Source organism: Cynocephalus volans, chromosome 4 (genome assembly GCF_027409185.1).
Source record: "Cynocephalus volans isolate mCynVol1 chromosome 4, mCynVol1.pri, whole genome shotgun sequence".
In the NCBI taxonomy this organism is placed as follows: domain Eukaryota; kingdom Metazoa; phylum Chordata; class Mammalia; order Dermoptera; family Cynocephalidae; genus Cynocephalus; species Cynocephalus volans.
In genome coordinates, this window is record NC_084463.1 from 65,270,789 (window position 1) to 65,281,872 (window position 11,084).

General features: G+C 37.0%; 1 protein-coding gene and 1 pseudogene across 1 annotated transcript; one reads left to right on the forward strand and one right to left on the reverse strand.

Moving 5' to 3' along the window:
• The first annotated feature begins 4,101 nt into the window (after positions 1–4,101).
• On the forward strand, positions 4,102–4,216 carry LOC134377514 (small nucleolar RNA U3; annotated as a pseudogene).
• A 1,462-nt stretch (positions 4,217–5,678) lies between these two features.
• Positions 5,679–8,750, reverse strand: LOC134376174 (tripartite motif-containing protein 77-like). Its single transcript, XM_063094817.1, has 4 exons — positions 8,667–8,750; positions 8,177–8,199; positions 7,229–7,326; positions 5,679–6,172 (listed from the first exon to the last, which is right to left on the reverse strand). The coding sequence occupies exons 1-4, from the start codon at positions 8,748–8,750 to the stop codon at positions 5,679–5,681; spliced, it is 699 nt and encodes a 232-aa protein (XP_062950887.1).
• Between the last annotated feature and the right edge of the window lie 2,334 nt (positions 8,751–11,084).

Sequence of the window (11,084 nt, forward strand, 5' to 3'; positions counted from 1 at the left end):
TGGCCAAAATTAAGGGCAAGGGCAATGAAACCATTTTCTCTGACCATTGGAATGGATCTGCTTGAATTCAGTATAGAATTCACAATTTTACAATGTCAAATTATAGGGTTCATGTTTTACATTTTTGTAATTCCAATCATGAGACCATATGATGTAAAAATGCAGTTGCATGTGTGCATTTAGTACTTTTAGATGAATACAACATAATGTCAAGACACTGAAATACATTTTTATCAAGAGTCTCCATAAATTAAATCAATCAAAATTGAAAAATGTAAAGTTCAGGCACTAAAGATAGTGCAACAGTGTCTGAGTTCCTTTTGTCATAGTCCTTGGTGATTGAGTACCATAGTACACTAAAAAGTGGCCCTATCTAAAGAGGTATTCAATTTTGCGGTTAGATTGATGATACAAGTCATAGTGATCTGCAGACCCACTTCAAGAAATGTAAAGATTAGGAAAGCTTGGAACAGTCAGGCTCACCATCTGTCATTCAGGATGCCCGCAAACCAACCACTAGCTGTTCCTGTAAACACATCATGTGTTCCTTTATGGAATAATTTTCTTAATGTGTTTTGAAATGGCTGTGTCTATAGAAATGCCAGTATCAGCAACTCTTTAATTAAGCTCTCCACAGTAATAAAATCAGTGATGTAATATTAGCAGTTCGTTTTATTCACATAAATAGCTCCCGTGTCTGAAATGTGTTTTACCTGGAAACATAATATACCTTGTGCAGGCATCAACCAAATAGGTTTTCTATATCTGACAGTAATTAGGCTACCAATTGGAAAGATTAGTGCATTACTTCCACCAAATGTAGGAAATTGATAAATGGTGAAGTTTAACATATCAAGGATAACTTCCTAGTCTCCCTTTGGGATTTCAGGGTATCTCTCATTGGGAGCAAAGACAGGTATTGGCATTAATGGAATGGTCTCTTGATTTTTTACATTAGCACACAATAACTCTGATTTCTTGCTAGAGCATTAGCTTATGTTGAAGCCATCTACAGATTATGGTACCATGGGGTTTTTCCTGTGAGGAAAGGGAAATGGTTATCATGGCAGGAAATGGGAAATAGAAAAGGAATAAGACTTTCATCATAGCAGAGAAATCTTGATTCACAATCTTGGGAAAGCTGTCTATATCTTAGGATGCCTCCTGTTTCTGAGGAAACTTTTTTCTGGTTAGCTTTACTTTAAAGTCTCCAACAGGTGTACAGTTAGTTTCAAGACCCCAGAGGAGTTCTTTTAAGTTGTAAGGAAGGACCAAGTTCCAAGGCCTGATGTTCCACTGTAGTATGGGTGTCAAGAAGAACTTGGTATGGTCTTCCCAACATGATTCAAGGGCAGTCTTTTTCTGATGTTCTCAAAAGACCTGTTTTAGTCCATTTGTGTTGCTATAACAGAATTACCTTAGACTGGGTAATTTATAAAAGAAAGAGGTTTATTTGGCTTATGATTCTGGGACAGCTGCATCTGGCACAGGCCTCAGGCTGCTTCTACTCATGGTGGAAAAGCAGCAGGCAGCTGGCAGGTACGAGCAGATCACACGGTGAGAGAGGAAGCAAGAGAGAGAGAGAGGAGGTGCCAGGGTCTTATAAACAACAAGCTCTCATGGGAACTAACAGAGCAAGAACTCATGCATTACTTCCCCCTCCCCCAGGGAGAGCATTAATCCATTCATAAGGGATCTGCCGCCGTGACTCAATCAGTTTCCAACACTGCCACATTGGGGATCAAATTTCCACATGAGTTTTGAAGGGGACAATACATCCAAACTCCATCAAGACCCCATCTCTAGGTTTTAAATTGTGAAAGGTTTGGCTGTCCTTGGTTGATTGATCATGGAAAGCCTCTTTTGCCTGATGGACATAAACTTGGCATAATGCATTAAAGCCTTATAATTTGTCCAGTAAAATGGGTTTGTTTCTCTATCACTGGGCATTTCTCCAGAGATGTATCATAAAGAAAAAAAATTCTTAATAATTTCTGTCATAGCATCAGTTTTCTTATTTGCAAAAACTTCTGTTCAACCAGAAAACATATAAACTATCAGAAATATATACTGGTACGCTATTGAGTATGGCAACTGAATTGAGTCCATCTGTCAATGTTCAGACAGCAATTTTAAAACAGACACCCCACCAACATTTCTTTAAAAATAATTTGGATCATCTTGCTCAGTCACTGATGAATTATAGAGTGCAAGGCTTTTAACAATGGAAGCTTCAAAGACTCAGGGAGGATCAAGCAACTATCCAGCCCGTCCGTGAGTCCACACTTACATTGGATATGTATTCTATTAAATTCCAATTTTATTTTCCAATTCAAGTGCATAGCACTGTTTATAGAACATGCAATCGTAAGAAAGTTGGCCTTGAACAATCTTATAGAGTTCATTCAAATTGTGTATTTTAACACTTTCAGTACTGGTTGGCTTAGCATGAAAACTTCTCAAAGCATTTTCTTGGTATTCAATTAATTCTTGTTCTGCTCGATGTTGTGATGGTAGCTTTATAGAACCAATCAGTTTTTTATTAGAGTTCTGAGAATTCTTGCCTAGTCCAAGGGTATAATCAGATTTCTAGAAATTTTATCATAAGTGTACTTTTGATATTAATGCTCAATTTCTTAGGAAAACTTATAAATAAGTTTCTTCCATCTTAGCCAGTTTTTTCATACATAAATTTCCTTCTATAAACTTTGTATTTTGCAAAACTTTTACAACTTTATTACGCATTCAGTTTTGTCCTATTCTTTTCTTTACATTATGGGACAATCCAGTCATTCTACTTTGGAACAAAACTTTCTTTTCTTTTTCCCTTAAAACAAAATATCCTCAAACATTTAGCCTTTTCTTACTACAAACACATTTACCTTCATTGTATACTTGTATGTCATTTTAGTTACTCATATTAATTGGAATTCTTAACCCATAGTGAACTTTTGTGACCAGTCTGTCAAACTAGCAATCTTGTAGATTGGCAAATTTATGAATTATAATTTCTGGAGGTATGTGCTTTTTGTAGTACAATTTGTCAATGTGGCATATAACATCTTTATTAATGGTTCATCAGATACCGTTAGTCTCTCTGTAAAAACTAATTTTAGAGGAGACAAATTTTTTTCTCTACCCCTTTAGGTTTTCCTTAATAAATTGTTGTTTATATTCATTTCCCTCAATCCCAACTTTTTTTCTTGATAATAATGTCAAAACCTTCTAATATAGGGAGAACATCTTTTACATGGGAATTTTATCTTACATCTATTTAACCGTCATGTTCTTAATAAGTCTGGATTATTTGTAAAGATAAGACATTAAACAGCTAGCCATCAAGTTAAGTCATTCTTCCTATTAACAACTTTTTGTAATATAGAGATAACATAGGCTTTTTTTAAATCAATAAACCTAGGTAAGAAAAGTGGCATACCAGTATTAGATATAATGCTGAAAATGTTGGAGTGCTGAAGCCATTTTGGGACCTAAAACCACAGGGGCTCTAAAAGATTTTTAAAAGGGCACAGTTTTTTTCTTGGCATGCATTTCTCAGAGTTCCCTGTTTTCTCATGGTTATTTGATATTTTGAACCTTGGTTATGGGGTAAGATGACATTATTTATATAAATGTGAAGTTGTTTTCCATCCAGTCTGAAATTACAAACTTGCAGATCCTGAGAAACTAAGAAAGACATCAGTAAAGCTATGCTGATTCCATCCCTTCAGCAGGATCGAGAGACAATGAGACCTTCCTGAGATCCACATGCCACTGCTCAACTCCTTCCTCTGCTTCTCTCTCCACAAACCTGGGATCTGAGTTTCTCTTTCTTGTGCTCAAGTGCAGACGCACAGTATCTATGCAGGAAAGCCCCAGCTACCTGCTGCAGCTGGGGCTGCCCTGACCTGAGTCAGGCAGAAGTTCTGTAAAATAAAGATGGCATAAGATTATGATAAAATAATTTCTCAGTCCATCATGCAGAAAGCACCATGGTGTATTCTTTCATTATTATTTTTTCTTTTTTCTTTTTTTAAAATTATACTTCAGGTATGAAAGAATGATGTGTGGAAAATTAGCTTACTAATTTAAAAAGTGTATATGAAGACTATACTTTCAGGGATCATTTCTATAGTTCGTTACTAAAAAGTGTATATGAAGATTGCCTTGAATTTTTTTTTAAAGCATAACCTTCATGTGAGAGTAAGCCTTCTGAGGTGACAGCATTCATAATGATAAAAATTGACAATGGATTCAGTTGAACATTAAACTCAGCAATATCCATATGTATTTATCTCTATTTCTATCTTAATCTGTATTTCAAAAAGGTTGTGCCTAAGCACCTTTTGCTAGTTAGATTTTTGCCCTTTAGTATTCATGTGTGTGTGGTTTGGAGGCAGCTTTCATGATTCAGGAAGTTTACAATTAAGTCCCTCACTCAGTCATGGACTAATAGCTAGGAGGTTCCCTTTCTGGTTACTCCTGAGACAGTGCATGGGCAAGTCTTACAGATCACAAAATATGACTGTCATTTAATTTTTAATCCCAGCTCTAGGCATCATCCCATGGAACAGAGTAGCTTATTGCTCACCCTGTGTTCACTCAGAAGTTGTGCTTTAGCTCTTACAGCCAGTAGGAGTCAAGGCTCTTTGATGATGGATCAGTGGGTGGATCAATGAATATTTTCAAATCTGTCCACATCCCACTTTGATTGCTCTTGAGTGGGTGTAGCCTAGCACAGATGTAGTCTCCAAGGTCCCCAGGAATGAATGAGATTCCAGGAGGGCTTTTCTTGGCTATATCTTTACCTGGTACTCTCTGTTAAAACTTCTGGCTGATCAGACATTTCACTTGTTCCTGCTACCCAAAAATGGAGAGTCTAGGTTCCTCTTAGGTGCCTGTAACTGGGATCTTCATTATTTTTGACAATGCCCTTAAGAGTGCACTTCACCATGCTCCATTCAAAGTCAGCCATTACTCTCAGGCAGTGAGCACAGCTCTCAGTGTTCATGACCTGCCACTTCTCCTTAACAGAATCCCTGTATCGTTGCGCTGGAGTTGACGGTGGGACAGTGGCCTGCTTCTCCAGCAGTCAAACACACTCTACAAGTCTGCATTGGGAGAAAGGGATGGTATCTCTTTGTCTTTTGTTTTATCCCTTGAAGCATGGAAGATACAAAACCTTAACCCTGGACTGGGAGTTGACATTATTAGGAGACCCTGTCTTTGCCTCACAACTTAGAGAAAAGCTTCCATAATGTGGAGTTGTGGCTGACGGGAGCTGGTCATGGATCAAATGTCACACACTCTGTATCCTTGAGTTTTGCTATAGTTAGTTGAATAAATATTTCTTCATTTGCTATATGCCCTTATGATATGACAGTAGGGTTTTTTTTGTTGTTGTTGTTTGTTTGTTTGTTTGTTTGTTTTTTACCTTGGCTGGCTGAGAAATCAAGTGAAAAGAAAAGACACAGCATAAATATTGCACAGTATTCTCAGAGAGAGATTATTTTTATTTAAAGAAAATTGAAACATTTATGCACTTAACAATATCAACACTTTTAAATCAATACATTTTATAAGGGTAGATGACACTGAAGACCATCAAGTAGGCACCAAGTCAGCTTTCTCAGGAGCTGGCATTCCAGATACATGTTGTCAGGTTTCAGACCTGTCTCTGATCATGTGGTTCCAGCGCAAAAGAAAGGTCGCAGAGAAGAAGAGAAGGAACAGGAGAAGAGACTACAGATGAGGGAACTATGGGCCGCATTAACAAAGCTCAGTGTACCACATTCATAATCCAGGAACACCCCTACGGGGCCGAGAGGCCTTTCCACGTAGTGAGGCAGGAGTGGGGAGGAGGTAAAGAGACAGCAGCAAGTCTCCTCCTTGACACAGAAAAGTAGAAAAATCCCCTCGGAGTTAACCATCATGTCATTCCTCTTTGTCCAGGAATCATTACAAAATCCAATGATCCATTTCCCACACACCCCCACATCCACCTCCCAGTAATGTCGGCCAGAAGTGAATGGCTGGGCTCCCCATGCGAGGAAAGACTTTGACCTTGTTGGATTATGGACAACATCGAGAAGAGCAGGAGTAGAGAGCAAATGTCTCAGATCTTCAAACAGGGGCACGTGACAAGCGGCTATTTCATCTTCCCAGGAAATATATACTGCAGGAAGAAGAAAACAGACATGGTAAAAAAATAATGTTATAACTTCCTGGTAAACATGGGCTCTGCGGAATTTCCAGATGTGCTAGGTTATCAGTGGAAATATGGGTCAGGACAGCAAGAGAACTGTGGAAATTACTGATGTTCATACTAGTCAGTATTTATAACAAGCGAATCCTTAATGAGACAAATGGAAAAAATTCATAAATATTCTTGGAATATGTGAAGAACAGGGATGTTGCCAAGCTTTTTTTCCTGGAACGTTGAAAATTGTGTGATTATTAATCATGCAAAGTCAGTAACAAAAGCAGCCTTCCCCTCTACTCAGAAAATTAGTAGTAATAATAATAATTCTTACTTAAAGAGTGATTACTTTGCCTCAGATTTAAGTATTTATTGCTAAAGCATGCACAGGTAAAATAAACTAAAAGAAACTTTACATATGCTTTTTTAAGGAAGATTTCACTGTGAGAATTTTCCACTAGAAGATCTTTTGAGAATGGGATAAACCCAGTGAAATAAAGTTGACAGTTTACTTTGTAGCTATTGTTTATTAATATTCATTTCATGCTTTTAATTAGATTGATGATTATATGAGGTATATATATGTACTGTGAATAAAATATTCAGGGCAATAAATACATGTGAAAAACAAAAGTTAAAACACTTTATTAGTTATTAATATCCATGAGATAAGCATCTCACAATCCAACAATCAGCATTAACTAAAAGTTGAACTGAACAAAGATGGAAATTTTTGTGTTCCATAGGAACAGTTAACACTATATTGCAGCATGCTTCAGCCCATACAACCCTTTTTCTATTGTTACCTGTCTACAGTGTATGTGTATGTTACAGTGTATGTGTGTTATATACTATTTGGCTTTTATACAGGTTTCTGTTCATTTATTTTTACCTGTTTTCCTATTATGGCAAATGGGACATAAAAGTTATTGGGAAAAAAAAAAACAGATTGTGCAGTGAGGAAACATTTCCCATAGGAGGACACCCATGAAGGGGGATTTACAGGTGTCCTGCCAAAGATCTGCCTGTTACCTTGGAATTGGTTGAGCCTGTCTATCAGTCCAGTGATGGGCCAAGAACTGAGCTCTGGGTTCACAGGCTGGGGCATGTGAAGCTGCACAGACTCACTCCTGCAAAGAAGAAGGCTCAGTTATTCTTTCCTGGCCCAAAGTTTTTATCACAATGATTATTCCTATGTTCCTCTGAAGATGTTTCATCAAAATCTTCAAAATTACGTGCAGGGGTATGAATGTAATTTCACGAACCAGGCAATGCATCCATTTATTTTATGGAAATCAAATTCAACCTAATCCCACCTCCTAACACTTTCATCCTGGCTCACAATTTCAACAAGCACAGCTGTATCTATTTCCTCTCTCCTCATCCCAGAGTTGTGCAAAATGGCCTGTATGCAAGGAAGATGTTCAATGACACTGGTTTCTAACCTACACCGATCACCACTGAAAAGTTCAGTGTCTATAACCACTAGCTAGGGCTTGAGGATCTTAGCTTAGGCAGGGATCCTGCTTCTTGTACCCAGCTGCCCTAAGTGCACCATACAGCCTTTCCATTTGAAGTTGGAGGATGCCATCTGCTACACTTGCAAGTCCAAAACCCTCAAGTGTCCTCCCTCTGATTCTGAACACCCTGCTTCCACTACACACTTGTTTGAAATACTTAACCTTCCCACATGCATCTTGGAATAACTTTGGGCCATTATGTCAATTTCTTTATACACTTTGAATATTAAAATCAGGAAAGGTAATTTTCTTCATGAACTTCCACATAATCCCTTGCAAATAATACCCCTGCCCAAGTCCATCTTACACTGGATAACGAAAATCCCTTCCCAGAAGGGAAGAAAAAATATACCACGAAAGAGTTCATATTATTATAATACATAAATTATGCTTTCATTTCAGCATCAATAGACTGATCATTGTTACAGTTCTCAAACCTTGAATGTAGAGCCAAGCTTACCTTTTCAACATGGTTCCAAAATGCTGTAAAGACAAAAAGAGAAAGTCTTAGTATTCATCACAATATTCATAGTGGAGACTTCACTTCTTTGATTTCGAAGGATAGGTATTGCAATTGTTGTCAAAGTCATGGCAATTCAGGCAATATATTGCAAAATTTATTTTATATTCCCAGAATTCTAATTATCAAGATATGTTCAAATACAAATATCTTCCAAAAAACATTTCTCTTACATTCTTTCAGTAACTGGCCAGGCACAGAAAGAGAAATACGGAATGTCCTGACTCATGAATGGGAGGAAAGAAAGAAAGAGAGAAAGGAGGAAAGGAAGGAAGGAAGGAAGGAAGAAACTGAATTAAATTTTAGGAGAAAATTTCTCCTGGGGTAGCTACTCCTGTTTTATCCAAAAAAGGTTGTTTTTTTTTTTTTGCTCTTGGATGAGGTCATTATTTTCAAGCCGCCCCTTGACTCTCCTTTCCTTGCTCCTTACCTGGAGCAGCTCCATGTCTGGTTTATGGCACATTTCCTTCAGTTCCTCATACATTCCTCTTAGGAGTTTCCCCTTTAGGGCCATACAGTCTTCACTTTCCATGAGTTGTTGAAAAATCTCTTCTTTCCTTTTCCAGTCTCTCTAAATAGTGTTGCTCTTCCCCATAGAGCAATTGGCACACTTTCCAGTATTCAGCACGAATCATCTTCCTCCGTAGATTCACGTAATCCTGAAGAAACAATGCAGTAATCGGAACACGTAGTCAGGCTGTTCTCATTTATGTCTTTTTATGTATTGTGTTATCTTCTGATATTTACCAGTTTGTTACTATCATTGAACAAGAAATTTGCCGGCTTCTTTCTTTCTTTCTTTCTTTTTTCTTCTCTCTTTTTCCCTCTTTTCCATTTATTTATTTGCACCAGAAGTCAAAATTATACTTCCAATACAGAAATAAGAATATTTTTCTTAAATATTCACATTTTTAAAAGAGTAATTTAGAATTTATTAATTGTCATATATAAAAACTTCCTTATGACTAGTCTCCTTTATCCTCAGCAGTCTTACCTACAGACTTTCTCATCAATTCCCAGGAAAAATAGCAGACATCTCTTCAGAGAATAAAATAAGGGCTTTCTAAAGTTTTTACATTTAGCAGGTCCACAAACTACATGCAAACCACGACCTCTGTGTACCTAGAGGCCTCTTTGAGTGCAGCTTGTCTCTTTTGGTCTGAGGATTCTCACTGCACTTATCGGCTGACTTCCTCACTGTCCTTAAAGATACTGTTCAAGAGGTAACCTCCTTCCATTATTAATTCCCTCTGCCTCTTTTTCTCTCTTTGCTTTCTCTCTCTCTCTTAATTTCTTTAAATTTTTAGACATGGCTTATTTATCCTCATCATTTTGAAATAATCTAAACATCCACCATTCACACAATATCTTCACTTGATTTTCATGCCATCTCTTTTGCCCCCTAACAATGCATATTTCTTGACCACATAGTACACTCACTGTACTCATTTGTGAAACTCTAACTCTTCATGAGCGCAATGAAGTCTCTTCCATCCCCACCACCCAACTGAAACTACATTCTTCATCACAGTAAAAACACCCATTGAACTACATTCTTCTCTCACCAAAAACTTCCTTTGGTAAACACATATATTTTTATTCCTATTATCACTAATCCTTCCTTACATAAAATTCATAATCTTGACTTCAAAGATCCTCTCTCTTCTGTTTTCCTTCTGTCAACTCATCTGTACCAGTTCCTCTTCCCCAGTCTGACCCATTACCACAGGGATTCCACATCATATTTTATTTTCACCTAAAAGGTTTATTTTTTTTCTAAAAACTCTAACTTTATACTACCATATATTCCAATACCTAGAATATGCTGACCATCAGGAAAATCTGTGTCCAGAACAAATTGTTCCCATAAACTCCAACCACATTCATCCAATTGCCTACTGCATATTTCCACTTACATATCTCACAGGAACTTAAAACACAACCTGTCTCAAACTAAATTTATTATTTGTTTTACCCCAAACCAGCTTTATCACCAGCCTCAGGGATGCCCCAATTTCAAAACACAATGTGTGCCTCATTCATGATTGTATCCTTTTAATAGTCCACATAAAGCAATCAGTATTTTCTGATATTCCTCTATCATTAACAATACATATCTTGAATGTTTCTACATCCATTTATCTTTGATCGAGTTAATTCTGGTCTTTCTTTTAATGATAGCTACAACTACATCCTACTCACTTCCTGATAAGTAAGAACTACATACTTTTTAAATTTTAAGCTTCGAATCAAATTTGTCTGTAAACTAAAAGAGTGGATAACTTTTACTTCACCTCTTCTACCTTTGGTGTTCAATTTATATCTATAAATCAATATGTGATAAAATTCACATTCCTCAATTGTGCTGCCCTTGTGACATTTTCATCTCTTAGCACTTCTTCCCTCTCTGAGAATACATAATTTATCTAATACCAACTACGTGCAATCCTCAGCAATCTCCTGGTTTCTCTCAGTTTCTAGCCTTTACCTCCAACAAATTTACCCACCTGAGATGCCCATGAACTCCCAAATGCAATGGTTTTTTTAGGATCAAATGATTTTTAATTTATCTGAAAATTCTTTCCTGAAAATTCAGATGGCTCAACTTCTATAAAACCTGTATTATTCCATAAACGAATAGTTTTCCTCCACGGGTTTGATGTATTTTCCCATACCTGTGGATGCTTTTTGGTCTTATCTGGGAAATAAAATCTTTTAGCTGGATATTTTGATTTTACTAAGAAATAGTAATGAAAGGCCATATTTTTCTGTGTGCAAACAGATGGAATCTTTTTCCTTTTGCTCAGCCTGCTCATAGGAGCCCACAGACAGTATAAGTTTAGTTCAA

Coding starts and splice junctions, on each gene's coding strand:
- LOC134376174 (XM_063094817.1), bottom strand. CDS start 8,750: ATGGCCCTAAAGGGGAAACTCCTAAGAGGAATGTATGAGGAACTGAAG. Junction 8,200..8,666: donor CAGACATGGAGCTGCTCCAG/GTAAGGAGCAAG, acceptor TTGTCTTTACAG/CATTTTGGAACCATGTTGAA. Junction 7,327..8,176: donor TTTGGAACCATGTTGAAAAG/GTAAGCTTGGCT, acceptor TCTTCTTTGCAG/GAGTGAGTCTGTGCAGCTTC.